This window comes from Cydia splendana, chromosome 5 (genome assembly GCF_910591565.1).
Source record: "Cydia splendana chromosome 5, ilCydSple1.2, whole genome shotgun sequence".
In the NCBI taxonomy this organism is placed as follows: domain Eukaryota; kingdom Metazoa; phylum Arthropoda; class Insecta; order Lepidoptera; family Tortricidae; genus Cydia; species Cydia splendana.
Window position 1 is genome coordinate 8087754 of NC_085964.1, and position 27199 is coordinate 8114952.

Genomic DNA, 27199 nt, shown 5'->3' on the forward strand with positions numbered 1-27199 from the left:
ATGCTAGTTAATAATCTGTGTGATACAACTGATACACCACGAGGACCTCGTGTTGAGCATGTGAGTTTGACAATGACAAGTGACAACAGTGTTGCCAGATGAAATCTGAAATATTCAGTAGAATAAAAATCGTTTTAGCAGTAGATAGGGGAAAAAAGCAGTAGATTTAAAAAGGTCTGCAATAGGTAAAATTGATAAAAAAATATTTTATGCTCTGACCTGACACCAACCTCCCATAGAAAATTTGATTTTTTGTTTCCTTTTTCTACTGACAAACTGGGTGTGATTGAGTATAGCTGGCAAATCAAATTGTCAGTAAAAGTAAAATGAAGAGTATCATTCTGTCTCTTACTTCTGTTATTATAATTAATAAATGAGCACAAGTTTTTTTTTCTACTCATCCTTCGCTTGCCCTTATCCCATTCATTTGGGGTCGGCACAGCATGTTTTTTTTTCTTCCATACCTCTCTCTCGCCCGTCATCTCATCATTCACTTGCATTCGTTTCATATCATCTCTCACACAGTCCTTTTCCTCGGTTTTTCTCTCCCGTTAATTCCCTCCACATTCATTAGTAATACCTTTCTCGTCACATGACTTTCATCCCTCCGCATCACATGCCCATACCACGCTAGGCGATTCGCTCTTACTTTTTCTACTATAGGTGCAACTTTCAGGCTTCCTCTTATATACTCATTCCTTATCCTACCCATTCTTGTCACACCACACATCCATCTTAACATTCTTATTTCCGCTACATGCAATCTCTTCTCATCCGTCACCTTTAAGGCCCAACACTCTGATCCATACATGACGACAGGCAGAGTTGGGCAAAAATTAACTTGAATAAGATAAAATAGAATTTTAATTCTTATTCAAATCGATTTGAATTAGAATAATTCTTGCACTAGTTATTTTAGAATAAAATTAAGGTGAATAAATCATGTGACTTTTATTTTAAATGCGGAATAAAAAACAGAATTATTATTCTAGAAGTGAGACTATTCTAAATAAGGTTTTATTCAATTAAAATGTTATTTTGAATTAAGTTAATTTTTGTAGTACAATCGGTTATACATATTTTGTAAGTTGATTTTCAGTCTTCTATTTAAAAGTCGGATTGAATTGATATTTGTCACTTTAGTTTAGGTACAGTACACATTGAAGAGTTCCGCTATATACTATCTAGTTCTATCATCCGATCAGGGTGCTTAGCCAATATGCCAAACGTTAACGCTCCGTAGAGTTGCGTATAGTCTCTCTCTATCACTCTTACATATTAGTGCGATAGAGAGACAGATAGCCTTTCGTTGACGTAGCACAAACGATTGGCATGTTGGCTACGCACCCAAGGTGCCTAGCCAAAATGACAATTTTTCTTTTTAATTTAATAGCCAAATCATTAGGTAAATTTAGCTGTTCTGGGGGCCTAGCCAAGATGCCAATCGCTTGTGCTCCGACAACGAAGCACTTTCTGTCTCTATCACTCTTACATATTAGTGCGAGAGAGAGACAGAGATAGCGTTTCGTTCTCGTAGCGCAAACGATTGGCATATTGGCTACGCACTCAAGTTGCCTAGCCAAGATGCCAATTTTTTTTTTAATTCAATAACCAAATCTTTGGGTACAATTTAGCTGTTCTAGGGGCCTAGCCAATATGATAGCTTGCGCTCTAACAACGAAGGGCTTTCTGTCTCTATCACTCTTACATATTAGTGCGATAGAGAGTCGGAGAGAGCGTTTTATTATCGTAGCGCAAACGATTGGCATGTTGGCTACGCACCCAAGGTGCCTAGCCAAGATGACAATTTTTGTTTTTAATTTAATAACCAAATCATTATGTACAATGTAGCTGTTCTGGGGGCCTAGCCAACATGCCAATCGTTTGCGCTACTACAACGAAACGGTAACTGTCTCTCTATCGCACTAATAAGTAAGAGTGATAGAGGCAGAAAGCGCATCGTTGTTGGAGCGCAAGCGATTGGCATGTTGGCTAGGCCCCCAGAACTTCTAAATTGTACACAAAGATTTGGTTATTAAATTAAAAACAAAAATTGTCATCTTGGCTAGGCACCTTGGGTGCGTAGCCAACATGCCAATCGTTTGCGTTACGACAACGAAACGCTATCTCTGCCTCTGTATCGAACTAATATGTAAGAGTGATAGAGACAGAAAGCGCTTCGCTGTTGGAGCGCAAGCGATTGGCATGTTGGCTAGGCCCCCAGAACAGCTAAATTTACCTAATGATTTGGTTATTAAAATAAAAGCAAAAATTGTCATCTTGGCTAGGCACCTTGGGAGCGTAGCCAACATGCCAAACGTTTGCGCTACTACAACGAAACGCTATCTCTGTCTCTCTATCGCACTAATATGTAAGAGTAAGAGACAGAAAGCGCTTCGTTGTCGGAGCGCAAGCGATTGGCATGTTGGCTAGGCCCTCAGAACAGCAAAAGTTACCTAATGATTTGGTTATTAATTAAAAACAAAAATTGACATCTTGGCTAGGCACCTTGAGTGCGTAGCCAACATGCCAATGGTTTGCGCTACGACAACAAAACGCTATCTCTGGCTTTCTATCGCACTAATATGTAAGAGTGATAGAGACAGAAAGCGCTTCGTTGTCGGAGCGCAAGCGATTGGCATCTTGGCTAGGCCCCTAGACAAGCTAAATTGAACCTAATTATTTGGTTAGTAAATTAAAAATAATACGGTTACTGAAACTATGCGACAGTCAATTTGTAAGATTTTATTCCATAAAATGGGTATCAATTAGACAAGAGACTAACTACTATTACATCTACCTAACTATTATACGTAATTAGTACCTATACGGTACCCAGACCACATTTTTATTCGTGGAATATTATTTCGAATAAAAATCATGATTATATTTATTTGATTACGAATATGTGACGTTCCACGGGAAAAGGTACCTTATGAGGGTTTCTAGTTTCGCAGATATGAAATGTTTTGTAAAGAGGTGAAAAAATGCTCAATTTTTTTTTATTGTGTGATCTGAAACCTTAATGCGTAACGTTTGTTTACCTGTTTTTATTTTTGTTATAAGTTAGTTATAAGCCTAGTAATGTCGTCTCAGAGTTTAGTAGAAAAGGTACCTTATGGAAAAAAGATTGAAAATTCCCAAAAAAACTAGTCAATACGGGAAAAGAAGTTTGGTAGAGAACTGTATTAGCATTCTGCAAAACTAATTTGATAATTTCAGTTCTGGTTGGGGCGCCTCGCAAATATTATAACCGTACATAGACCGACATTACAAATCCAAGTAGCCTGCTGTTATACCAAAGTTACTCTCGTCAAGTCTTTCTTAACTAGAATAATCTTCATTTGGTTTGGTCGCATGCAGTAAATCAGCCATTGGTTGGTGCTGAAAAATGCCAATATCCGACGCATTACCTTATGGAATATCTGAGGTCATTGAACCTCAATGCCGCTTATCTTCAATAGCAACCGAAATATATTATTGATAGGAAATAGACGATTTATACCATCTTAACCCCAAAATATTATTAGTTTATCCTAACTGTTCCATCATCATCATGCCTCATCATGTAACTTAATCACAAGGTACCTTTTCATTACATACAAATTATTGGTCTTTTTTAAGATTATTATGACGAAGAACTAATTAAATTTGGGGCAGTTTAATGTAAATTAATATTTTCTATTCATAAAAGATAAACTGTAATATGATTGATATTTTGTAGTGATGTATTATTAGATTTATTTCCATAAGGTACCTTTTCGTAAATGTATGGAGCAAATACTGTTATTGTTATGTAAGTTTAAAGCGGCAGAAGGGGTTTAATATAGTATTTAGTTGCGGTTTTAGGATTTATTTCATTTGAATGACAGAATTTCTTTCATATGTGCTCAGAAAAATTGATTGTGTGTCACATTAAAAGTAAAAATATTCAATTTTGTGATTTTATATGAAAAAGTCAGAAAATACATTTTCACCTCTAAATCGGTATTGTTTTTTGCTTAAACTGTCTGTCAGTGTCGTTTTCTAATAGATAAAATTTAAATCTTGAGAGCTCATTGCAATCAGTCGTGAAAATTAAATAAAACTTTATTTTCAAGAGATTGGTTAGTATACACATAAATCAGTCGATATCAAAAGTTTCTATTTGCATTACAGAACAAGTCGCAATATTTTTTTAATCTCAGATATATAAGGTATTATTATTTGTAGTCAACTATGTAACTTACTTCAGGAACATAGTTTTTTAGGCGGCTAAACTTAAAACTTATCTATCGTAAAGTTGCTCATTTCACAACATTATTTTCAAAAAATCATATCTCTGTAACTACGCAACCTAGAAGGTTGATCTTTTGTATTATCGATAGCTTATTTATTGTAGATTACTGGGGTATGCATAACTCCATACCCGCCATAAGGTACCTTTGACCGTGGGACGTCACATATGTTATTCTCATTCAATTTTTTCTCATACGAATTATTCCCGACCAAAATTATTTGAATATTTTTGACGGGAATAAAATCGAGATGATTTTATTCCTACAAATTCTTATTCAAATAATGATTTTATTCTTGAATGCCCAACACTGACGACAGGTCTTATGATGGTTTTATAAATTTTACCCTTCAATCGAAGAGGCATTCGAGCGTCACAAACGGTTCCCGTGACCTGTCGCCATTTCATCCATCCTGTGCTAATCCAGTTTTTTACGTCACGGTCAATATCGCCATCGCACTGTACCAGCGAATCGAGGTACTTGAAGTCGGAGCATCAGACCGGCAACGTAACGCCATCGAGTTTCATGGCAGCGAAACTGGAGAGACCGCCGAAATCGCAGAACATATGTTCAGTTTTAGATCTACTGATCTTAAGGCCAACATTCTCCAGTTTTCGCAGCCATTTCTCAAGTCTGCTCTGTACCTCGAGTCCGTCTTCATCCACAAGTACAATATCATCAGCGAAAAGCATACACCAGGATGCCTCCTTCCTCCTGTATGTCCGAAGTTTTTTTTTCTACTATTACTATACAATAACTATACGATTCATTTGCCAGGCTATAGTGGCGACGAAGCCGACCAATACTACCAACCTACCTACCTATCACAGATATAGTAAAATGAAGCCTAATCACACTATAGATAAAAAATAACCGCGGTTTCAGAAAACTTCGTATGTCATAAAGGCTAGACGACGCGATACGACGGTATAAAGTAACTAGATGTTCCGGTCACGAGGAATAATCATTCATTTTCGAAAAATCAGTAGCTCAGCAGCAAAAAGCAGTAGATCAGTAGATATTTTTAAAATCAGATAGATTTACTGCTTAATCAGTAGATCTGGCAACACTGAGTGACAACTACATGACAACTATGACTTTGACAGTTTATTGCATTAAAAAAAATTCGGGATATTTAAGCAAATGTTTAAAACGCCCAAACGATCAATGAAATTATGCCAGCCACAAGGGCCACAAGCATGCTTTTATTTAAGAAAAACTGAAAAACCTCTTTATCAAGTTTGCTATTGGTCGATATTGTCATTATTGCCTCAGTAATGTCATTAATTTCTAGACTAGACCCGAAAGATAAATCGCAAGTTTTGCCATCAGTTGTTTTGTTTCACAAACAGCGGCCGGATAGTGAGCCGTCAAACAATATATACTACGCCGCGATAATTAACAGTTTTTTTCTAATATTTTAAAATATTGAAACCCTGTGTTGATATCTCTGGAAACAAACACGTAAGTTTTCATTCAACGAGAAATTTCTCGGCCTTACGTCAGTTTATGGTGAAAATTTGATTGATCTATTCTTATTTCATACAGGTTGCATCACAATGTTGTCTCGCATGTGTGTTGCTCGTTCGTCGGCCACTGTAACCCAACTTCTGAAATCACCGGCTCCACAAAAATTGGTGCCCAAGAATTATGTTATCACTCTTAGAAACTACGCACGTGAGCCGCGCTCCCGTGTTGCGACCAGGACTCAACCAACCGTGTGGGAAAGATTAATGGCTCCTGCAGGTCCTAACGGTAAGTGCGAAATATTCCTTTTTGTTCATTTCAGATATTCACACAACATGAGTATTTGACTCTTAATATATAACTTCTCTTGAACTTTTTAGCTTTCAGCATTGGAAAAGGGGCTCTGGCTGGTGCATCAGCTGTTGGTCTGGGTGCTCTGTGTTACTATGGTACAGGCGTCAAACCAGGCACCTTGCAGGAGGCACAGTGAGTTGTTTGTTTGAGGTTATTTATATCTTATTTGTAAACAAACCCAATCGAAAACAACAGAGGAAACTATAAACAGAACAACTGTAATTGTTGTGCAACTTGTTTTCTTACATTGATTTTTATATAAACCTGATAATAACCTAAAATAGATGTTAAGAAAAAGTTTCCAACCCCTCAAGTGGTTGAAAACCTGATTGTAATGAAGCAGACATATTTGGTTAAACTATAATGCCCACATCAGCCTAAAGTGCTAATTGCTAAATATTGAATGGCTGCCAAATCTTGGGCTGAAGCATAATTCTAGGAATATGTGTGTTTTAGTGCCTAAAACATTTTAAACATTTAATTTTGTTAAATAACTTAATATCATGTCTAAACCATGTGGTACAACAAGTTGCGTGTTTTCAGTCTTTGGCCACAGTATGTCAAGGATCGCATCAAGACGACTTACGGATACATAGCGGGCTCACTCATCATCACGGCTGGGAGTGCCATCACAGTATTCAGGACACCTGCTCTCCTTAATCTTGTTGCTCGAAGTGGATGGATGGTAAGCAATCAGACTTAGTAAAATCTGTTCAATGCATAGTAGGTACACATACAGTACAATATCTAGTATTAACTTTTAGCTTTGTGTCATGATGACAAGCCTATGGACCTCCATAGTCCACAGGTTTCCAGGACAGGATAGGACAGTCCAGACTGTTGCATTCTGCTGCAAAACTTATACCAATTCACTTGTAAGAAAAAAACCCAATATACATATACTTTTTTAGTAACTAAACTGGTGCTGGCACATACAAAATTATTAAGTTTATTAAATGCTCCCTATTTCAGATTCAGAACCTTAAATTTCTGCTTTTAATGTTTTATACAAACCTATTCTGCAGTGCTTATAATAAGAGTAGTAACTCATTGAGTAGTAGAACATATCGTACAAGTACAAAGTATACAATTGAGTGATATTTCAAAATGAGTTACTGCTCTTATTATAAGCATGGCAGTATTAGATAGTCTTGACAAAAAAATGCTTTGTATGTATGTTAAATTGGATGTTTTGTAAATTTTCCAGTCAATAATCTTGACCATGGGCCTCATGATCGGTTCGGGCATTGTGGTGCAAGGCATGGAGTATAAGCCTGGCTTTGGCCCTAAACAGCTGGCCTGGATTGTGCACACTGGCATCATGGGAGCAGTAATTGCACCTATGTGCTTCCTGGGAGGTCCTGTTCTTTTGAGAGCTGCTTGGTAAGTTAACTGCATTGTAATTTTTTTTATAACCTTTTCGACATCGTGTCAAACACAAAAGCTGTCACGCGGACGCCACGTCACTGAAGTGTCAAAACTGAATTTGAAGTTTATGCATATGCACGTAGGTCTATGTTGCTCTGTGGTCTGTGTCCGATTAATCAGTCTTTGGAGTTGAACCTGCAGTTCGGATATATCGGTCATTGGCGCCCAAAAGGTTAATATCAATATTTATACTGTATAATATTTTGTCCTGTAGGAGTTGTTATTCCTGTGGAACTAAATTCCAATCAGTTAACTTATTCAATGTGATCCTTGTCTATATGTCTCTAAAGGCTTCAAAATTCTTGCCGTGAAATTAATACTAGCTTATGTACTCCAGGATAGGGGCTGTCCATAAATTACGTCATCGTTTTTGACGATTTTTGACCCCCCCCCCCCCCCCCCTAAAATCATCCAAAGATCATGCTTCGAATGACCCCGTTTCCGCCTACGTCATGCTACCATCATCCGATGTCCAGACCCCCCGCCCTAATTTGAAATGACGTAATTTATGAATAGCCCCATACATAATTGTACTGATTGTACAATTCAAATCAAGAGCTTGAATTGGGTATCTCCATACTAGATTCAAAGGAATTTTAACTCATAAACAGTAAATAGCAGCACCAATGGTCGTCCATGCGGCGCTTGGAATCTATTGTTCATCCACACCAAAGTGGTTGGTCATAGGTTAACTAAAATTAACCATGCATATGTGTGCGCAGGTACACAGCGGGTGTAGTCGGCGGGCTGAGCACGCTGGCGGTGTGCGCGCCGTCGGGCGAGTTCCTGAACATGCGCGCGCCGCTGGCCATGGGGCTCGGCGCCGTGTTCGCCGCCTCGCTCGCCGGCATGTTCCTGCCGCCCACCTCGGCGCTCGGCGCTGGTCAGTACCTACACTATTTTTTATCAGCTGAGTAAATATTTAGGTCAGCATAGTTCATGAAGAACACAAAATCATGGATTAATCACATTAGTTACCACCACGATGTTACTAGCGGTAACAACTCGGAATATTTGTTCCAGCTGTTCCTAGTGGTTATTAGTTATTACTAAGAAAAAAAACTTTTATTTTAAACATGTTTCAAAGGGGCTCGTCCCACTCTACTTAGGGAGTGGTAATACCCCAACTTTCTACCTGGGTATCTTCATACGATAAATGAACTTTCCGAAAAAAAAGATGACAACGTAATTTTATATTTTTAGGTCTATATTCGCTGAGCTTGTACGGCGGTCTGATAGTGTTCAGCGGCTTCCTCCTGTACGACACGCAGGCCATTATCAAACGAGCCGAGATGCACCCTACGTACGGCATGCAGCCCTACGATCCCATCAACTCGTAAGTACCCATATTCGCCCACACTGTTACCTTTAGTGTAAGGCCTGAGTGGACGCTCGAGTTGAGCGTGCAGCGGGGCTGGGCGTGCGGCGTGCATGTTAAACAAATGCAAACGTATAGGAGCGGCCTTAGTGCATGCTGCTCAAATCACTTGTGAGCCCGACGCCACGCTGCACGCCCCGCCGAACGCTCCGCTTCGAGCGTCCACTCAGGCCTTACACTTACATCGGTGGACAGTTGGGAGTGTTGCTGTTTGTACATAATTCTAACGCCATATTTGACATTGCCATATGATACCATGTCTGTTAACTCTTTTTAACTTCTCGTTTCTTTAAAGCTCCTATGCAGTCGCAGATTTCTAATCTTATTGACCTCACACTAAGAAAATAATTTCACGAGTGAAGAAAGGTGAGGAATATTCGTTCATACAGTCTAAATAAATATATGTTTCTTTTTTACAGGGCGGTGTCTGTGTACTTAGACGTCCTAAACATCTTTATGCGCATAGCTATGATCGTGGCCGGCGGTGGCGGCAACAGGAAAAAGTAGACAGCACATGTAACATTTAGCCAAATAATAAATTATATGTAAACCATGCTTACCACCAATGTTAATTTTCGAAGTAAAATTGCGTAGTTACATTCTTCGTAAAAAATCGACTCCCTAAGTAAGGAGGCTTCGAACGATGTGATACTTAGATAAGTTTGGAGGTCGTAGGTATTTTTAAGGATAGAGCGTAGACGTAGAGATATCTCAACATGTTCTAAATACTTAATTTCTGCTATACTATAATTTGTGACGTTTTAAGACAAACCGCAGCACTTTGTCGGATGTCAATAAGGACGATTTCTAAATGCGTCTTCTTGCTTGTAGCGCCTTAATGACAGCTGACGAAGTGGCACATGTTGGCTAAAAACGGTACATGTGACCTATTTAAAGCGGAAGAAAATAATGGCGAAATGTTGAGCTGTCTCCCCGGGTACATGCAAGGGGGTCAAACGTTTTGGCGACAGATCTTGCTTTAATGAATAAATTATCCAGTAACTTGCTTAAAGTTGTTTTATTCCTAAGTTATGGGTACGGTGACAGGTATCATTTCCGTATAATTTATCATCTAAAAACGCCAAATCACGCAAAAGTGTATCGACATGACGCCTGTCAGCGTACCCTTCCTGTTTGAAAAATACTATAACCCTTCAAGTGGCACCAGCGAAAACGCGAAAAGTAGTCAAGTGGCGGGGCCCCGGTGGGTGGTCTGCGCAGATTAAGAAAATTTTACAAAATCGTCGATTTAAGCTTTTCTACGTTTGAAAGTATATTAAATCACATATTGTTAGAATCTGCGTTATATAGGCTATTTGAATATAGCAATTATATTATTCTAATGTTTATACATTTGGCCAGACCTAATCAAACTCCGGAAGAATGACAGTTTTCCAGTTTCCTTGTTAAAAATGACTACCAACATAAAAAAAATTGATTATTGGAGGTAATTGCTATTTAATTATCAAAGGAAGACTTTTATCTTTAAGATTAAATCAATAAAAGGGACCTAAGATACATAGACCGGGAGACAGTGACACATTTTACTGGGTCATTTGTACCAGTATGGCGGTTCGTCAGGGGTCTAAGTACGTAATGAAGGAAAGAAAAATGATGGTCATAGCGCTGGTACCGGCGGCCCAATCGCGTGGGCGTTAGTCGAACGTGTCGGATAAAATACGAGTGTCGAACGATTTGTTCCACAAAAATCCTCGTATTTTCCGATAGTCCATAAAAAAGAAGTAGGCGGTAGCGTAATGCCATACTACTCCGGTGTGACTTACAGCCCGCCATACTGAGGCGAACACATTAATTAAAAAAAAAACAATTCAATCATTTGTGCCAAGCTAATTTCCTTTGGTCCGTTTTGATAACTATGGTTTTCGTAACTGGCTGCCAAAGAATATTAATTTTTCCTATTTCATAATTAATTATCAAACAAGAATTTACTTTCTGGTTTCGTAATCGAGTTTCGTAACTGGTTATGAAATAAGATTTTTTTTTCTGTTTTCGCCTGGATTGGCTACGAAATATGAATTATTTTTCGCTGCTTCGTAATTAGTTATCAAACAAGAATTTATTACTATTTTAGTAATCGAGTTTTATTTATTAACTTCGATATATTTTTTGGAAGTTAAGTTCCCCTTTTGTTGCCAATTTACCCTGTGAGTGACTGACTGGGTAAATTGACTACAAAAGAGAAGAGAGCAACATCCAGGCTCTTTCTGTACCAATTTTGATTAAAAAAAACTTAGACACAATAAAAGTACCTACATAGATATCCCTACAGTAAATTAGAGAATATAAAAATACGAATATTTGTTAATCATCTACTTTCATTTTCTAGATTTGTAGAGATACAAAAGCTTGTTAAAACAGAGTACCCTTAGTAACAGTAAAATAAAAGAAAAATATGACCTAACTTCCTTTAACAAAATTGGAAAATACCTTATAATTTTCACTTCGTAATAATTCTTCTTTTTAATCTAATACATAAATGGAGCAATAATCTCAACGCAGTGCGCGGTAGTTATTTTGTGTCGTTTTACACGAAAAAGGTACTAAGTGTATCACACGAAAATGTCCAATTATGAAAAAAGAAAAAGTAATAAGTTTTGATAATTAATTACGAACGAAGAAAAAATACTCGATTACGAAAGCAGAAAGTGAATTCTTGTTTGATAATTAATTATGAAACAGGAAAAATAAATCTTCTTTGGCAGCCAGTTACGAAAACCATAGTTATGAAAACGGACCAAACCGCTAATTTTTGCACAGGTGATCATCGTCGAGCAGCCATTCATGGACATCACCATGCCATACTTTTCGGATGGTTCCAAATGGCCGCCATACCGCCGCAAGGGAGTTATTTTTTTTTTTTTTGCTAAACGACCATCCATCCATCTTGAAATTTTTTTCAACACTTTCTGTGTGATCATAAATAGAAATCTCATAATGCCATACCTGTAGGAGGTGGTAAATGTGTACAATATTTTTTTTTTTATTTCAAGTATGGTGCCCTTTTTCCCCCTATTAGAAGTATGGCAAATATAATAATGGTCACATTGCATCATATAATTTCCAAAAATCCAAATGCCATACTGGTACAAATCGTCAAAAAAAAAAATATTTTTTAAGTCTTGGCTTAAGTCTCACAGTCGTCCGCCCCGTAGTTATAATCTGGAATATTTTTTTTTAGGTATAATTGTATCCAAACAAACACAATATGATGATGCCATGCTGTAAAAAAATATTTTACGTATTGTATAGTCGTATTTTTGAAACGTGTCGATTAAATAAATTTTTCAAGTATGGCATTATAATAACGGTCAAATTTTATCAAATACTTTCCAAAAATTTAAATGCAATACTGGTACAAATCGTTTAGCAAAAAAAAAATTAACTCCCTTGCGGTATGGCGGCCATTTGGAACCGTCCGAAGAGTATGGCATGGTGATGTCCATGAATGGCTGCTCGACGATGATCACCTGTGCAAAAATTAGCTTGGCACAAATGGTTGAATTGTTTTTTTAGGGTTCCGTACCCAAAGGGTAAAACGGGACCCTATTACTAAGACTTCGCTGTCCGTCCGTCCGTCTGTCACCAGGCTGTATCTCACGAACCGTGATAGCTAGACAGTTGAAATTTTCACAGATGATGTATTTCTGTTGCCGCTATAACAACAAATACTAAAAACAGAATAAAATAAAGATTTAAATGGGGCTCCCATACAACAAACGTGATTTTTGACCAAAGTTAAGCAACGTCGGGAGTGGTCAGTATTTGGATGGGTGACCGTTTTTTTTTTTGCTTTTTTTGTTGTTTTTTTTTTTGCATTATGGTACGGAACCCTTCGTGCGCGAGTCCGACTCGCACTTGCCCGGTTTTTTTTAATTAATGTGTTCGCCTCAGTATGGCGGGCTGTAAGTCACACCGGAGAAGTATGGCATTACGCTACCGCCTACTTCTTTTTTATGGACTATCGGAAAATACGAGGATTTTTGTGGAACAAATCGTTCGACACTCGTATTTAATCCGACACGTTCGACTAACGCCCACGCGATTGGGCCGTCGGTACTAGCGCTATGACCATCATTTTTAGGGTTCCGTACCCAAAGGGTAAAACGGGACCCTATTACTAAGACTTCGCTGTCCGTCCGTCCGTCCGTCCGTCCGTCCGTCTGTCACCAGGCTGTATCTCACGAACCGTGATAGCTAGACAGTTGAAATTTTCACAGATGATGTATTTCTGTTGCCGCTATAACAACAAATACTAAAAACAGAATAAAATAAAGATTTAAATGGGGCTCCCATACAACAAACGTGATTTTTGACCAAAGTTAAGCAACGTCGGGAGTGGTCAGTACTTGGATGGGTGACCGTTTTTTTGCTTTTTTTTTTTTCGTTTTTTTTTTTGCATTATGGTACGGAACCCTTCGTGCGCGAGTCCGACTCGCACTTGCCCGGTTTTTTTTCTTTCCTTCATTACGTACTTAGACCTCTGACGAACCGCCATACTGGTACAAATGACCCAGTAAAATGTGTCACTGTCTCCCGGTCTAACAATTTCTTTTACAAAACAACCTCTTAAAAAACGAGACTGACCTCGGACTAGGCGGTCGCTCCCGTATCAATGGTCCTCACCAACAAATTTTATACCAAGTGCTTTTGTGTTTCTTATGGTATGCTATCCTTCTCTAACTCGCTACCTACTTTTGGGCGCTAGAAGAGCGTAAATATACTTAAATGCGTTCAATTTCACCTCTACATACGTCAACACCTGATTAACCACTCACTGGTGGATGACAGTTTACTGGTTTTCGCTTCGACCATTCACGGGTTGACCGCCACTTGAAGGGATAACTATTTTAACCTTTTCGACGCCGTTTCAAACACAAAAGCTGTCACTCGGACGCCACGTACCGAAGTGTCAAAACTGAAATTGAACTTTATGCGTATGCACGTAGGTCTATGTTGCTCTGTGGGCTGTGACCGATTAATCGGTCTTTGGCGTTGGACCTGCGGTGCGGATATATCGGTCATTGGCGTTCAAAAGGTTAACCCTTTTTTGCATGGTGGTGGAAATTTCCATCATAACATTGTCCTATGAATTAAAGCTACTTTTGGAGGTGATTGATATTTATTTTTAAGACTGTCAACTTTCAACACTAATCCATTTACCGATTTCATATTTAAATTTACGCAGTATTTTTTTAATTCACGAATCTAGGATATACCTGGATCTGGCATTAGTGGTGGGGGTAACTGACAGAACGGGATAATCTTATGTATCTTTCAGTAGGAGTAGCAGCGAAAGAGCTATTATTGTTTGTCCTTGTCACAGTCTCACATTTTATTTGTTCCCCACCTTTTTTTTTTGTATGGATAATGGTGGGCAACAAATGAATTCGACCAATCACAGTGTCGCTTTTACGTATGTTTTGTCCCTCACGGAGGCACGCGTATACCACTTCTACACGATCCTACCTTCTATGTTTTAATTACATTTGCTTTGAGACGAAATGTCGGAAAACTTGGAAAAACCTAGAAGTTGATGATTTTTAGCATGTGATATTGGGCGTTTTTTTCGGGGTTTGTAATTGTTTTATATACCTCTAGTCGCCCATACGTCAACCCTTGCCAAGCAAAATGAAATTTTATTGTGTCAACACAAAGTTCAAATTAGAATGGGACAGGAGACCTTTTTATAGGTCTCTGGGCGGCTAGAGGTTAAAAACTATCATAGGATCACAAATAGCGTACCTTTCTCATGGTAGTACGATTTTTCATATATATATCTTACTGAGTATTATATATTTACATAAATATGATTTATTAGCCTATGCAACTTCTAGCACTGATTTTGCAGTAAAAATCGATATTATTATTTTTTTTACTATTTTTCCCAGAATCAGCAAACAATTACGTGACACATATATTCATTTCGGGCAAATAGAAAAAATCATGCAGAAAAGGGTTAAAACTTAAAACAAATTTACAAGCACGTACGACCTAGGTTTTTTTAGTCAATTATAGTTCGTTTTTTTTAGCATTAGAATAAGGTAAACAATCTTGATGAGTCTTTTAATTGAAAAACACATTTTAAAAATAAGTTACGGCAAATATGTAACAATTATGAATCTAATACGATCTTTTATATTCTTTTCCTTTCATAAGTAATAGTTATTGATTTTTAAAAAGCGTTTTTCAATTAAAAGACATGTTAAGATCGCTTACCTTCTTACAAGTTCTTTCTAATGCTAAAAAAAACGAACTATATATACGAGAATTATTTTTTCCTTCTGCTTGTTGTCATTTCCAAGTTACAAGACGGCAATATGTTTGCCATTGTCGGTCAATGAATGTCATAAAGTAAATAGGTAGGTATATGCGAAATGAAAAAAATGAGTTAATTCCTGTTCAAGCTAATAGTTTATTTTTCATTCAGCCATAATTAATTCAGTAAAATATTGATTAAAAAATATAATATACAATTTAATGAATAACATTGTAATGCTGTAGGCCACAAGCATGTAAGTACTTGAAATAAGAGTCAATATTAAGGTACGAGACTTATTCTTATTATTACCTATTATAGTTCGGCGGCTATTTTCGAAATAGTTATGGAATAATTCGATAAGCCTCGACAGTTCACGTCGACTAGATTAACTCTCACATCGTTAGGTATCGAGTACATATTTTACAGAAGTAAATATGAGAGAAAAACCATAAAACTAATATAAATAAGCTTGTATCGTATGTGATACGGATATCACACGTTGACATATGAGCATTTAAATTTGTTTCATGAACGCAGTTTTGCCCTGACCTGATACGTTTTTAAACATAGGTTCATAAGATTCATTGTTAGATATTTATTACCTACTTTTTTATGTTCTATACATTCATTGAGCGCTCTATACATATAGGTATACCCATGGAGGAAATTAGCTAAATAAATACAAAGAAAGTTATGAATCTACATATCTGACCACATTTTATTCATGATTGATCAAACCAGGGACAAAACGGTGAACTTGTTAAAATTCAAATAATAACCTTAATTTTTTTAGAACGAATTAACCAATTCCTCGCCCAGTTAACCCATTTCGATATGGTTCAGTAATCTATTGACGAAAATCAACCACTTCCTGCAATATAAATGCATAAGTGATAAGGTTAAGACATAATATCGCTCGATAATAGCTATTGTAACTTAACAAATCTATCACAACATAGTCAACAAAATTACGTACTTCATATTTTATAAAAACTAACATAATAAAGAGTAGATAGATGCAAAAATATCACAAATGTCAAAATAAGTTCTTTGGAATAAAGGCTTCGGTTTTAAAAGGACCCGTTACTCGTCAGACAACATATTTGCTGACAATACAGTCTTTTTTTGACATTAGTAAGTAACCAACATAAAGTCTAACTAACGGATCTTTTTAAAACTGACCCCAAACATAGTAAATACATTAAATTACTTGTTAATCAGTCCTTCGTAAACTAACTCATTGCTTGCACAATTGTAGGTACAATATTCTTTAAAAATAACGTCATCAGAATTATTTGAAATATACTAATTAAAGTAAACCGATTTATTAATGAGCACATAAATACAATTTAATACTTTCGGTCGATTTAAATTTTTGAACACCTTGACAGTTTTAAACCTGCGTGGTTTTAAATAAAATCTTTATGCAAAAGGAAGTTTGACAATCGATATTGTTTGTAACTATATTGTTCAAAAGTTTAATTGAGGGCGGAAAATTAATCTCAATAAATACGTAGTAAGATTTATAGAATACTGCAGTCTAAACAATAATAAACTAACACTGCGCGAATGCCATGTACTTGACTGTTTTTCCATTTATTAAAATATACGTTTGCTTCTCACTTTCACAAAATTTCCGCTAGCTTCAACGTCTTCTCTTAGTACAGTCAAGATTTTTAATACGTATAATATTTACTTACTTAATTGAATTAAATTTACAGTTGTATACATATTGTGACCAGCGGGCGCAGCATGGTTCCATTTTTATCGCCTGTCACTATGCCCGTCACTTTCGCACTTGTACATACTTGTTAGAACGTGACAGGCATAGTGACATGACAAGCGATAAAAATGCGACCGTGCTACCGTCGCAGTACTGATGCAAATTTTATTGCACGTCCGTACCTATCAACTCAACCACCACTGTTCCATTATTGAATGTAATAGAAGATCATAATTATAGTCTCGACTAGTGTTACAATTCGATAAATACTTACGAAAATACACTATGAGCAGGGGGCAGGTTCACGTGGTGACGTCACCTTTGTTCTGGTGTTTGAGATAGACGGCGTACATGTGGCGCGCCTGGTTGAGCACGCGGTTCACGTTGTGCTTGCGCACCATCTTGTCGAAGTGCATCGCGAGCTCGTTGTAGTCCATGCGGTTCCGCATGACGTAGTCGCGGTGCTGCAGCAGCACCGTCAGGCACAGGAACATTAGAAACGGGTTCCCGCCGCCGAACGCGCCCGGCGGCGGCAGCCCGCTTATACTCTTGACGCCGTCGCCCGCAGCAAAAGTCTTCTGCAGCGGCGGTTTTAAGGCCTCATACTTCTTCTGGAAGTTGTTTATGGTTGACGCAACGCTGTGCAGATTTGTCGGCTTCGCGTTCAACAGCGACTCGCAGTTTCTCTTCGCGTTTTCCAACTCCTGCGACATATTGGAGAAGAATTTGTGTGATTTGGCGACGCCGTCGTCCTTGGCCTCGGGGGTCTGTGTCTGCAGACGCTGGTCGGGCGGGTGGGGCGGGCGGTGTTTGCGGATAGGCGTGACGGACTTGCGGCCGCCCTCCTCGAAGATGTCGGCCGTGTCGTCCAGCTCCAGCTCGGGGTGCTCGTCCGGCGTGTGCGGGCACGACGCCGCCCGCGCCGGGAGCGCGTGTAGCGGGTTCTCCCACAGGTAAATACCTTCCGCACTCCGGGCAGTCGACTTTATTGTGTCCATGGGTGATCGCTTTGAGGTTTCTCCGACCTCGGTTTGAAGCTCTAGTGTATCCTTCGTCTCCTGCTTGCTCTGTTCGTCCCCTTTATCCTCTGTGCTGGTGGAGTCGGAGGGCGAGTCGATCATGCTGCACCGGTTGACGTACGAGGGCCCGAACACCTGCCGATCCAGGTGCTCGAGTTCCAGCCTCAGCTCGCGCGTCATGGAGGTGGTCATTGGGTAGTACTCCTGCGAGTCGTCGGGGCTGCTGCCGTCGTTGGCGTCGTTGTAAATGCTCCTGTTGATTTTGTTTAGAAGGGTCTCCTTCACGTTCGGTTTACTGAGGTCGCTCTCGTCCATAGACATTTTGTTCAAAGTGATTTTGGGGTACTCCTTAGTGGTCTCTATGACCGAGTGTGCTCGTTGTAATTTTTCACGTTTAATCGGATCCGGTTTGCTTGCCGTCGCGAAATTGAGGAATTCGTTTAGGTTTTTGATCATCCTCACTTTCGGCCTGCTGTTGGGATCTACGTCATTAGGGCCGTCAAACTTGTTGTTGTGCACGGATATTTTGTCTCGGAGTAATCTTATTTGTCCCCCCAACGTCGTGTCCTTTCCTTCTTCTGGGTGCGCTTTTCCGTTGACGACGCTCCCGTTGCTGGTACGGGTCAGGTCTGGTTTCTGAGTTTCGGGCACGGTCGTCATATTTGGCTCAGGAAGCTTCGATTCCTTAGAATCTTCACTCGTATCGACCTCGTTATCGAGTTTGGCTTTGACGGTCTGCAGAGCGGCGTCGTCGAGGCTCTGGAACTCCTTGGCGTGTTTGAGCGAGGAGTCCTCTAGAGTCACGCTCTCGTCGAGGCTGTGGTTGTGCGGGCGCTGGGTGGCCAGCTTAGGGGCCTTGACGTTGGCGAGGCTGAAGCTGGAGCTCTGGCGGCGGATGGCGCACAGCTTGGTGTAGGCGTTGTCGCGCGGCGCCTTCACGAGCGGGCTGAGCGGCGGCGGCGACGCGCTCTCCGCGCTCGCGTCGAACTCGCGCTCGGCCAGCGCCAGCTCGCCCGCTGGCGTCCGCTGCGGCAGCGACGCCCAGAGCACCTGGCAACGAAACGGGAGTCCTTAGTATTTCCAACTTCTGCCCTCGTAGGAAGCTTACCCACGTTTGTAACCGAAGCTTAAAATATGCTGCGCTAATAATGACGTGAGAGCATTAAATACAATTTTCACTTCTCATGCTCAAAAAGTGCACCTTTATGTCGTGCGTAGACGACATAAAATCGCATTTTATGCTCTAGAGCATAAAGTAAAATCATCTATTACGACCCTTATTGACTTTAAAGCAATAAAGTCCAAATTTTGCCATACAAACTGCCAGCCCTGCCGGCGCGCCCCCGACCGGCGCTCTCCCGATCGGCGTGCCCCGCGCCTCCGACCGGCCCAAGAACAATTTTCTTTAGTCTTGAATAAATACGTTAAAATAACCTAAAATATTTGATTTTTTGTATATTTTCCTCGCAACCGAAGTGAAAAGCAGAGTGTACAACAAGGGCATAAATGTCCATTTTTACCCTCGTCTACTAAAAAATTGCCTCGGGTAAAAATAGGTCACTTTATGCCCTTGTTGTACAATCTACTATTTAACGTTAAAGCTCGCCAGGAATGCAAAGAAAAATCCAAAGTTAGATATTTAGTTTAGATCAAGTAGGTAGCTTGTTTTTTCTCTTGAATATAACCACCTCGAGCATTCGAAGCGCGTCGTCGAAGGCGAACTCGCGTTTCATCTCCAGCAAAAGCCAGCGGTAGCAGAACAGCAGGTCGTCCGCCTGCTGGGACTTCAGGTACGCGTAGAAGTCGGGGTCGTACACCTAAGGAAGACAAGTCACAATTGGTACCAAGTCAAGTGTACAGGTACAGCAGGTTTTGTGAAAATCTTAACAGTTTACTAGCTTCCTAAGTTCTGACATAATGCATAATAGGAGAAGCAACAACGAATTTCCATTATATGTTTTTAAAAGACCTGGCCGGTGAAACTTTACCACAAATCTAGTATAGTAATATAGTACACGAATAGCAAGTTTTCATTGGCCAATTTATTTCGTGCATGAAGAGGTTTAGGAAGGAAAATACTAAGGTTAGAAAATAGGCCCAACATCCCACACAAAGTTGACCTTGGTAATTGAAGTTTTACAGTAATTGAATTGTCGTTTCCCTTGCAGCGCTATTTCCTACATAAATGTTTAGACCCGAAATGGCAATTGACATATAAAAGGGTATTTTTCTGTTCCCGACCTGCAGCGAACTTGAGCGTCATGGTCTCTCCATACAGCAGGCACATGTAGGCGCTTGTACCAACGGTGCTAGCTGTACTACACAGGTACCTGCAGCGCCTCGGTGAGGTGCGCGAACTTGAGCGTCATGGTCTCCCCGTCAAGTAAGAAGTTGCAGTGGAGGCGCGACATGAGCGCGCACAGGCAGATGTAGGCGTGCGCCTCGTCGCCCATGGTCACGAGGAGGGGGGAGGCCAGGTCTGACATGCCCTGGCAGTACGATACCCGGGGGTGCAGCAGCGCGTACCTGCCCACATAAAATACACGGTCTTACGTGACGATCTATCTTAGCCCCATCGCAAGCAGTCAGTCAAACTTTCCACTCGAGCAAATTTAACGAACTACGATTATAGATGGTTTGTGGCCAACGGCCATTCTTGCATCACCTAATACTGGGGAGACTGATGGGCTAAACAGGCCTTGGCGAGGCTGCGCGCTTAGTCTATTTAGGAGGTAGTAACCGTTGTGCACATGCACAACAAAAGAATCAGTAGCTGAAACTCACATCTGAATATCAGATCAGATTAAAACTTTACTGCAGGTGATCAACTAGTAAGGAAAATAGTGCTATTTTTGAGCGAGATACATATAAAATAAAAAAACTAAATTCTTACGTGGTTAAAATATTGAAGAGTGAAGCTATGTTTTGATTATCGTCGCTGCCAGCGTAGAAGTTGTGGTGTCTGTCTGTGCGCAACACGTCTTTGCGGACCATACTCGTCACATACGCCAAGTCAGAGTTCACCTGCAATGTAACGTTTCGTGTATCCCTATTGTTATTAAGCTAGAATATTGAGCGATGTCACACTTAATTCAGACTGAACTTCCATGTTACTGAATTGGTCGATTTTTACAAAGCAACATTTAGAGCAGGTAGATAGCTGTTATTACATTTATTTTTTCGTCGTACACTTGCTGAGCGAGACATAGAAATGTATAAGTATGTGGTATGACTTTTGTTTACTTTACACCTACAAATGGATAGTAATAAAAATATATATAATTTAAACGAAGATTGAACAAACCAAACAAATTTGACTATACCCGCATCTGCCATTGACCTAAAAAACAAGGTTGCAACACAGTAGCATTTAAAATTTGGTTTGGCCTTCAATATTCGGTTTAGTTTGGTAGCAAGTACAGTCAGCAGCAGAAGTTGCTAAGCGGGCGAGGTGTTCAAAATTACGCGCTCTTATTCTCTTAATAATAAAGTCGCGTCAAGATCATTTTGAACACCTCTTACGCCTCTTTCTGCTGCCGACTGTACTTACTATTCCTTTCTGTATGCAGTCTTTCCACCGCGCTCTGAGGGTGTAGTATTCGTTAGCTTTCCTTTTTATGTAGTCCATTCGTTCCTTGCCCGTCATTCCATCCGGATACACGTTCAGTATGTGCTTCCAAACTACTTTCCTGTAAAAAACACACATTTAATGGATACCTATTATCAAGGACTATCTTTGTTTTGGTTCCAGTTGGTTGATTGTTGGTACATATCAATGAACTTCCGTTACACTAAATTAGTCCATCATAAGACCTGTCGTCATGTATGGATCGGAGTGTTGGGCCCTAAAGGTGACGGATGAAAAGAGGTTGCATGTAGCGGAGATGAGAATGTTAAGATGGATGTGTGGTGTGACAAGAATGGATAGGATAAGGAATGAGTATATAAGAGGAAGCCTAAAAGTTGCACCTATAGTAGAAAAAGTAAGAGCGAATCGCCTAGCGTGGTACGGGCATGTGATGCGGAGGGATGATAGTCATGTGACGAAAAAGGTATTACGAATGAATGTGGAGGGAAGTAATGGGAGAGGAAGACCGAGAAAAGGGTGGATGGACTGTGTGAGAGATGATATGAAGCGAACGCAAGTGAATGATGAGATGACGGGCGAGAGAGAGGTATGGAAGAAAAAGACATGCTGCGCCGACCCCAAATGAATGGGATAAGGGCAAGCGAATGATGATGTTGTTTATTGCATACACAACAACAAATACACATAAATAATAAATATGTATTGTGTGTTTATTTTGATAAACAGCGGGCATTTTGTACAAAGCATGACATAAAATACCATTCTGTATTTTGCGAAGTTAGATCAATGATGGCATTCAATGTTACGGATTAAGAGATAACGTTAAAATGCACTTAAACTGTAAATGCCTCGTAAACTAATAAATTTGTATTTTTCACACACTAACAACGTCTATCATGAAAATCTCTTGAGCGCTGTCTAGCATAACGGCGAAGTAAGCAATTTAAAAAACATATGTAATTTATTTATAGTAAATCAATTAATAATAAAAATGACCATCTGCTTGAAAATAACATATTTGAGCGTAAAAACTGGCTTCCTGCGTAGTTTCGAAAGCTAAAAGCTCTATAACACTCCTTTTATGGACAGTTAGTGTTATAAAATAGTTCGAAATACTACTTATTTCCCTTAAATACCTTAAACTAGGGTCTATCCCGCCGCAATAAATGACTTCTCTCAGCTTGGTAGTGTTGGTGATCTGCCCGACCGCGTCGAGGAAGGTGCGGAACTCGGTGTCGGAGAGCGGCGCGCGCGGCGGCGTGTTCGGGTCCTCGTACAGGTTGAGCGCGCGCGACACCATGTTGAACGTTTTCTCGACCTGGCCAAGCATTGGACTTGGGGAGTTAGTCACAGATGACGGATTTTGCTGGTATATGGGATTAATTGGAACTTGTGATATGCTACATGACGATTATATTGATGCATATGAAATGAGAAATTATTGTTAATAGGCATCTAGGGCAATTTCATTACTCTTTTTATTTGATATATGGTTTGAAAACTGTTAAATAAGCTTGTGAGAGTTTGGTTAAACAGCTCAAGTTTTTTGTGAAAAAGCCCATTGCTTCACTATTTCGTAAAGACCGTGAGTGGTAGTTTGGCCACATGGGATTTGTAGTGTACGAGTAAAAGGATTAGAGCAGAGTAGGAGATAAACTCAAATTGATTTGCAAAACCCTGATTCTCCTCACGACTCACAATAGGCTTGAGTCGGTCCTGAACTAAGAACTATTAAGAATGAAATCCCATCAAGGATCGAAAGGAACTAAATCTTTTTGCACGCTCTTAATCGGTCTTTAGGTCCTTTAGTTCAGTAGGATTCGAGAGCGCTTGACTGAGTAAAACGTAAAATGGACGGAACGAAACGGTTATCAATGTCGCTGGCACGAGTGTGAACGAGATGAAAGAACGACGTGACACTCCTAAGCCCGTAAAATATGAAGGAAAATCAAATATATTTCGACATATTTGATATTTTTTAATTATGTTAAGGTGTTTTAATGTTTAATACCGACACACCGTATCGTACAAGTTGAATTGGATTCAGTTACCAAAGATTGGAAAGAAACCAATGAAAAATCGACTCCTATTCATTCCCGGCTCTCAACGACCGAACTGAACTAAAGGAACTAAAAGACCGAACTAGTTCGTTTGACCGATTGACCGAGAGCGGAGCGCTCTCTGTAGTGACCGAGCAGGCACAAGCCTAACTCACAATAGGGGATATTACTGCAATGTTCTGCCGCCAGAGTGCAGCACTACCGACTCTAGTAAATTCATAGACTAACTTATACATACTGTGCCTTAAACTGCTTTTTGACAAGTTTTCACAGACAATAAAATATGATATTGATGCATCAAGGCGGTTTGTTAACAAGGGCCTACTGGTAAACGCGAAAATCGAAATTTAGTTATCTGCCTCTTTATGCTTGAATATGCAAGAGTGATAGAGAGGCAGAAACTGAACTTTCGATTGTCGTGTTTCACGGTAGGCCATGTGATTGACGTAGTGACGCATGATGTGTCATTGATGTTTGTTTACTGTATGTGCTAGTTGTGCCACCTACGCAGATACTATTCCCTATAGAGTCCTGCATAATTAATATTAAACATTCATCTTTCACACACGTATATTTTTATATATTCATAATAGAGCACTACATAATGGCATTATTTCGTGTTCAAACCAAATTGCCACTCGATAAGTCTGGCAACCAATGAAACAGAATCACTGAAACAAATCTAGAAACTGAAATTCACAGAAAAGTTACCTGATTCATAAACAGCCCCTGAAAGCCAGTGGGCACCTCCTGCTTCTCGGGCTGATGCGGCGCAGGGGCCACGGTGGGCGGCGGCTCGCGCGGCGCCGGGCTCAGCCCGGGCGGCTCCCAGTCCTCGGACGCCTCCGCAAACGGCTTCATGTCTACGCGGAGCTGTACGCATGGCTCCGAGCGCTGAGTTTGTGCTATGTTATGCGCCCTAGAGACAAAATAGGCATAAGTTTCTAGTTATAAAACTAAATAAAATATGATAATGTTTCAAGTAGATTAAAAATATCATTATTATGTTAAAATCTTATCCCCACTTGACATTTTAAATCTTCTTTGCCTTCTATTGACCTAGTTGCCATTCCTAAAATATAACACACATGTTTTACCTACTAACATACCCTGCGAAAAGAGATGAATCTCAGTTGATCATCATTTGGAGTGGAAATAGCACATTTATATTTCAACTTAAAATTTTAAGCCCATGTTATGTTTAATTCACATCCTACATTTTAAATAACATTTGACTATAAGTCTTGTGATATAATTAATAAAAAAAACATGTCTTACTTACTTGAGAAAAGCAGCATCCAGATCCCAGTCAGAGAGCAGCGGCAGGAAGATCTCCTGGCCATAGTCATCAGCAGTCCGGTATGACAGTGTGAAGTCAGACTTGATGTCAAATGCTTTCACTAAAATGCTTTGTAAGACCTCCAGCGAGGTTATCTGCGGGTCAACGGAAAACTTCCTCAGTTCTGGCTGTAGCTTGCCTTCACACTTCTGAAAATAATTGGTGATTTCATTAAGATGTTGAGATAACTATTTTTAAGGAAGCTAATTAGTAACAGTATGGTATAGATATGAATGAGTATGATATTTTAACCCCTAACTTGCATAAAATATGTAACATGAAGCCACAATCATTATATTTGTTTAGTGGGATTACTTCCAACCTTGCTGTTTTGTACAGATAATGGTGATATAGTAGCAGTAAATTTTTGATTTAAAAAAAATATTGCACACATTGCATAATTTAACATATAATTAACTTGTTTCATTAATGAAATTTGAAACATTTATTTTACTTAATGTTTAACAAACAATTGGTTCTATGGTCCCACACTAGGCAAAGCCTTTCCTGTGGAAACATTTAATGAAGTCAAAAGTTAAGATACTTAACCCCTTCACACCAACTTAAGGTTCCGTCACTTCCGTCACACAGGCGCGTTTTTCGGGTGGGGCGTGAGCGTTTTATATGTAAAAGCGGCGCGCCCCGCTCACGTGCCGCCCGCACGTGTTGCAACACGCCTGTGTGCCTTTAATATTGGATCAATAAAATGAATCAAAATTCAATTCATAATTTAAAACCTCTAGGGTTGTGTTTTGACTGGCAAAGTTTAATTAAAACCAAAATAGTACTTTGCTAATCTGCAAAAAGATTATTTTCGCGGATTAGCAAAGTAATATTTTGGTTTTATGTAATATGGATTTCCGCAAAGTAACATCTGATCTATTCACTATTTGGCAAAGATTAATAATTCTTTATAAATTCTTTGAATTACAAATCTGATTGATTTTAATCATACACATTATGATTGCCTGTTCTCCAAGGAAAGAATGTTTAATCATTTACATTTTATGCATCAAAAATAAAAAAGAGTACATGAATAACACATAGTAGGTATGTGTTAAAATTCAAGGTGGTTAATTGCCGTTCCGCTCTGATAACCAAGCCAATTTAAATTGTTTGCGAATTGTTAAGACTAAATATATAATTAGAGGAGGTATTCTAAGATAATAAAACGTTTGAAGAGTTACAAAAGGGTGAAAAAATATTAAAACCTCAGTCAAATTGGCTTGATAAAATATTGACAAAATAGAGATATTTTGTATAATCCATTCGAATATATTCCTAAAAACATGATGTATTATTTAATGGCATATGTAAAGGTTTTATAAGCTGTTATATCTTGAATTTGCATGATGATGTACTGTTGTTCCCTTACATCCAACCGATGTTTATTATTAATTGACTAATAAACTATTATCTTAATAGGATTAAACACTCTTGGAGCACTTATAATACGCTATTTAAGATACAAACCTTCACTTTCACTCTAACAGCCTCTTTGCTATACCCAAACATGACTACGCTTAACTATTATCACATATCCATATAATAATACACAACTAAAGCTAATCTAAGTTACTACTTTTCTCACATAATTACAAATAAATAACAAGAAAATGCTAGGAAAATTTAATTCAGACTTCACGCACAAAAGAAAATAATGACAACTGTGACATTTCCTTTTTTTAATTTTTTTATGACACAAGGGTACGAAACTATTTAAGCCATAGTTCAAAGGCGTATTTCATTAACTGGATGGATCTTTGTTATAGTTGCTATAACAGTGTGTTAGACACACTCAACGAGGGTTTGTTCAGAATGTATCATTGTGTGTTTGGTATGTTTGTGTCAAGTTTGTGTACTTTAAGGCCCCTGTACACAATGGGCAAGCGCCGGCCGCGGCCACTCCAAGGGACGCAGCCATGCGGTAGAATGAGATAGCAATATCACTTGCTCCCTCTAATGCCGGCTACATACGTAACGATAAATCGTAGCGATTAAACTGTGCAGTCCGAACTGCGCAGTTTTATCTACCGTGTGTATGACAAATCGTTGTCGATTATCGTAACGATTTGTCATACACACGGTAGATAAAACTGCGCAGTTCGGACTGCACAGTTTAATCGTTACGATTTATAGTTACGTGTGTAGCCGGGGTAACGCATAAATGCGTCCCTTGGAGTGGCCGGCGCTGGCCCATTGTGTACAGGGGCCTTTACATTTCAACACTGGTTTTAATCGAAAGTGGTTCGTGGTAGGTCCTCTGGTTTGCTGCAATACAGGAC

The 27199-nt window shown here is 39.3% G+C and overlaps 2 protein-coding genes across 2 annotated transcripts; one reads left to right on the forward strand and one right to left on the reverse strand.

Moving 5' to 3' along the window:
* Positions 1 to 5565: 5565 nt before the first annotated feature.
* On the forward strand, positions 5566 to 9916 carry LOC134790694 (growth hormone-inducible transmembrane protein-like). The gene is made up of 8 exons (XM_063761595.1): positions 5566 to 5741; positions 5826 to 6032; positions 6125 to 6230; positions 6642 to 6783; positions 7306 to 7481; positions 8249 to 8409; positions 8730 to 8862; positions 9324 to 9916. Exons 2-8 carry the CDS (start codon positions 5837 to 5839, stop codon positions 9409 to 9411), a joined length of 1002 nt encoding a protein of 333 aa, XP_063617665.1. The 5' UTR covers positions 5566 to 5741; positions 5826 to 5836; the 3' UTR covers positions 9412 to 9916.
* A 5401-nt stretch (positions 9917 to 15317) lies between these two features.
* On the reverse strand, positions 15318 to 26596 carry LOC134790657 (uncharacterized). Its single transcript, XM_063761530.1, has 9 exons — positions 26388 to 26596; positions 24858 to 25063; positions 24287 to 24494; positions 22652 to 22833; positions 21477 to 21615; positions 20820 to 20950; positions 20257 to 20452; positions 19615 to 19743; positions 15318 to 18976 (listed from the first exon to the last, which is right to left on the reverse strand). The coding sequence occupies exons 1-9, from the start codon at positions 26427 to 26429 to the stop codon at positions 17210 to 17212; spliced, it is 3000 nt and encodes a 999-aa protein (XP_063617600.1). The 5' UTR covers positions 26430 to 26596; the 3' UTR covers positions 15318 to 17209.
* Between the last annotated feature and the right edge of the window lie 603 nt (positions 26597 to 27199).

What these genes read in the sequence shown, in the direction of transcription:
- LOC134790694 (XM_063761595.1), top strand. Translation starts at nt 5,837, where the DNA reads ATGTTGTCTCGCATGTGTGTTGCTCGTTCGTCGGCCACTGTAACCCAA. An exon ending in GGCTCCTGCAGGTCCTAACG is followed by an intron (nt 6,033 to 6,124) that starts GTAAGTGCGAAA and finishes TGAACTTTTTAG; the next exon opens with CTTTCAGCATTGGAAAAGGG. An exon ending in CCCTACGATCCCATCAACTC is followed by an intron (nt 8,863 to 9,323) that starts GTAAGTACCCAT and finishes TCTTTTTTACAG; the next exon opens with GGCGGTGTCTGTGTACTTAG.
- LOC134790657 (XM_063761530.1), bottom strand. Translation starts at nt 26,429, where the DNA reads ATGTTTGGGTATAGCAAAGAGGCTGTTAGAGTGAAAGTGAAG. An exon ending in AGGGGCTGTTTATGAATCAG is followed by an intron (nt 22,834 to 24,286) that starts GTAACTTTTCTG and finishes ATGCTTGGCCAG; the next exon opens with GTCGAGAAAACGTTCAACAT. An exon ending in ACGCGCTTCGAATGCTCGAG is followed by an intron (nt 18,977 to 19,614) that starts GTGGTTATATTC and finishes TTTCGTTGCCAG; the next exon opens with GTGCTCTGGGCGTCGCTGCC.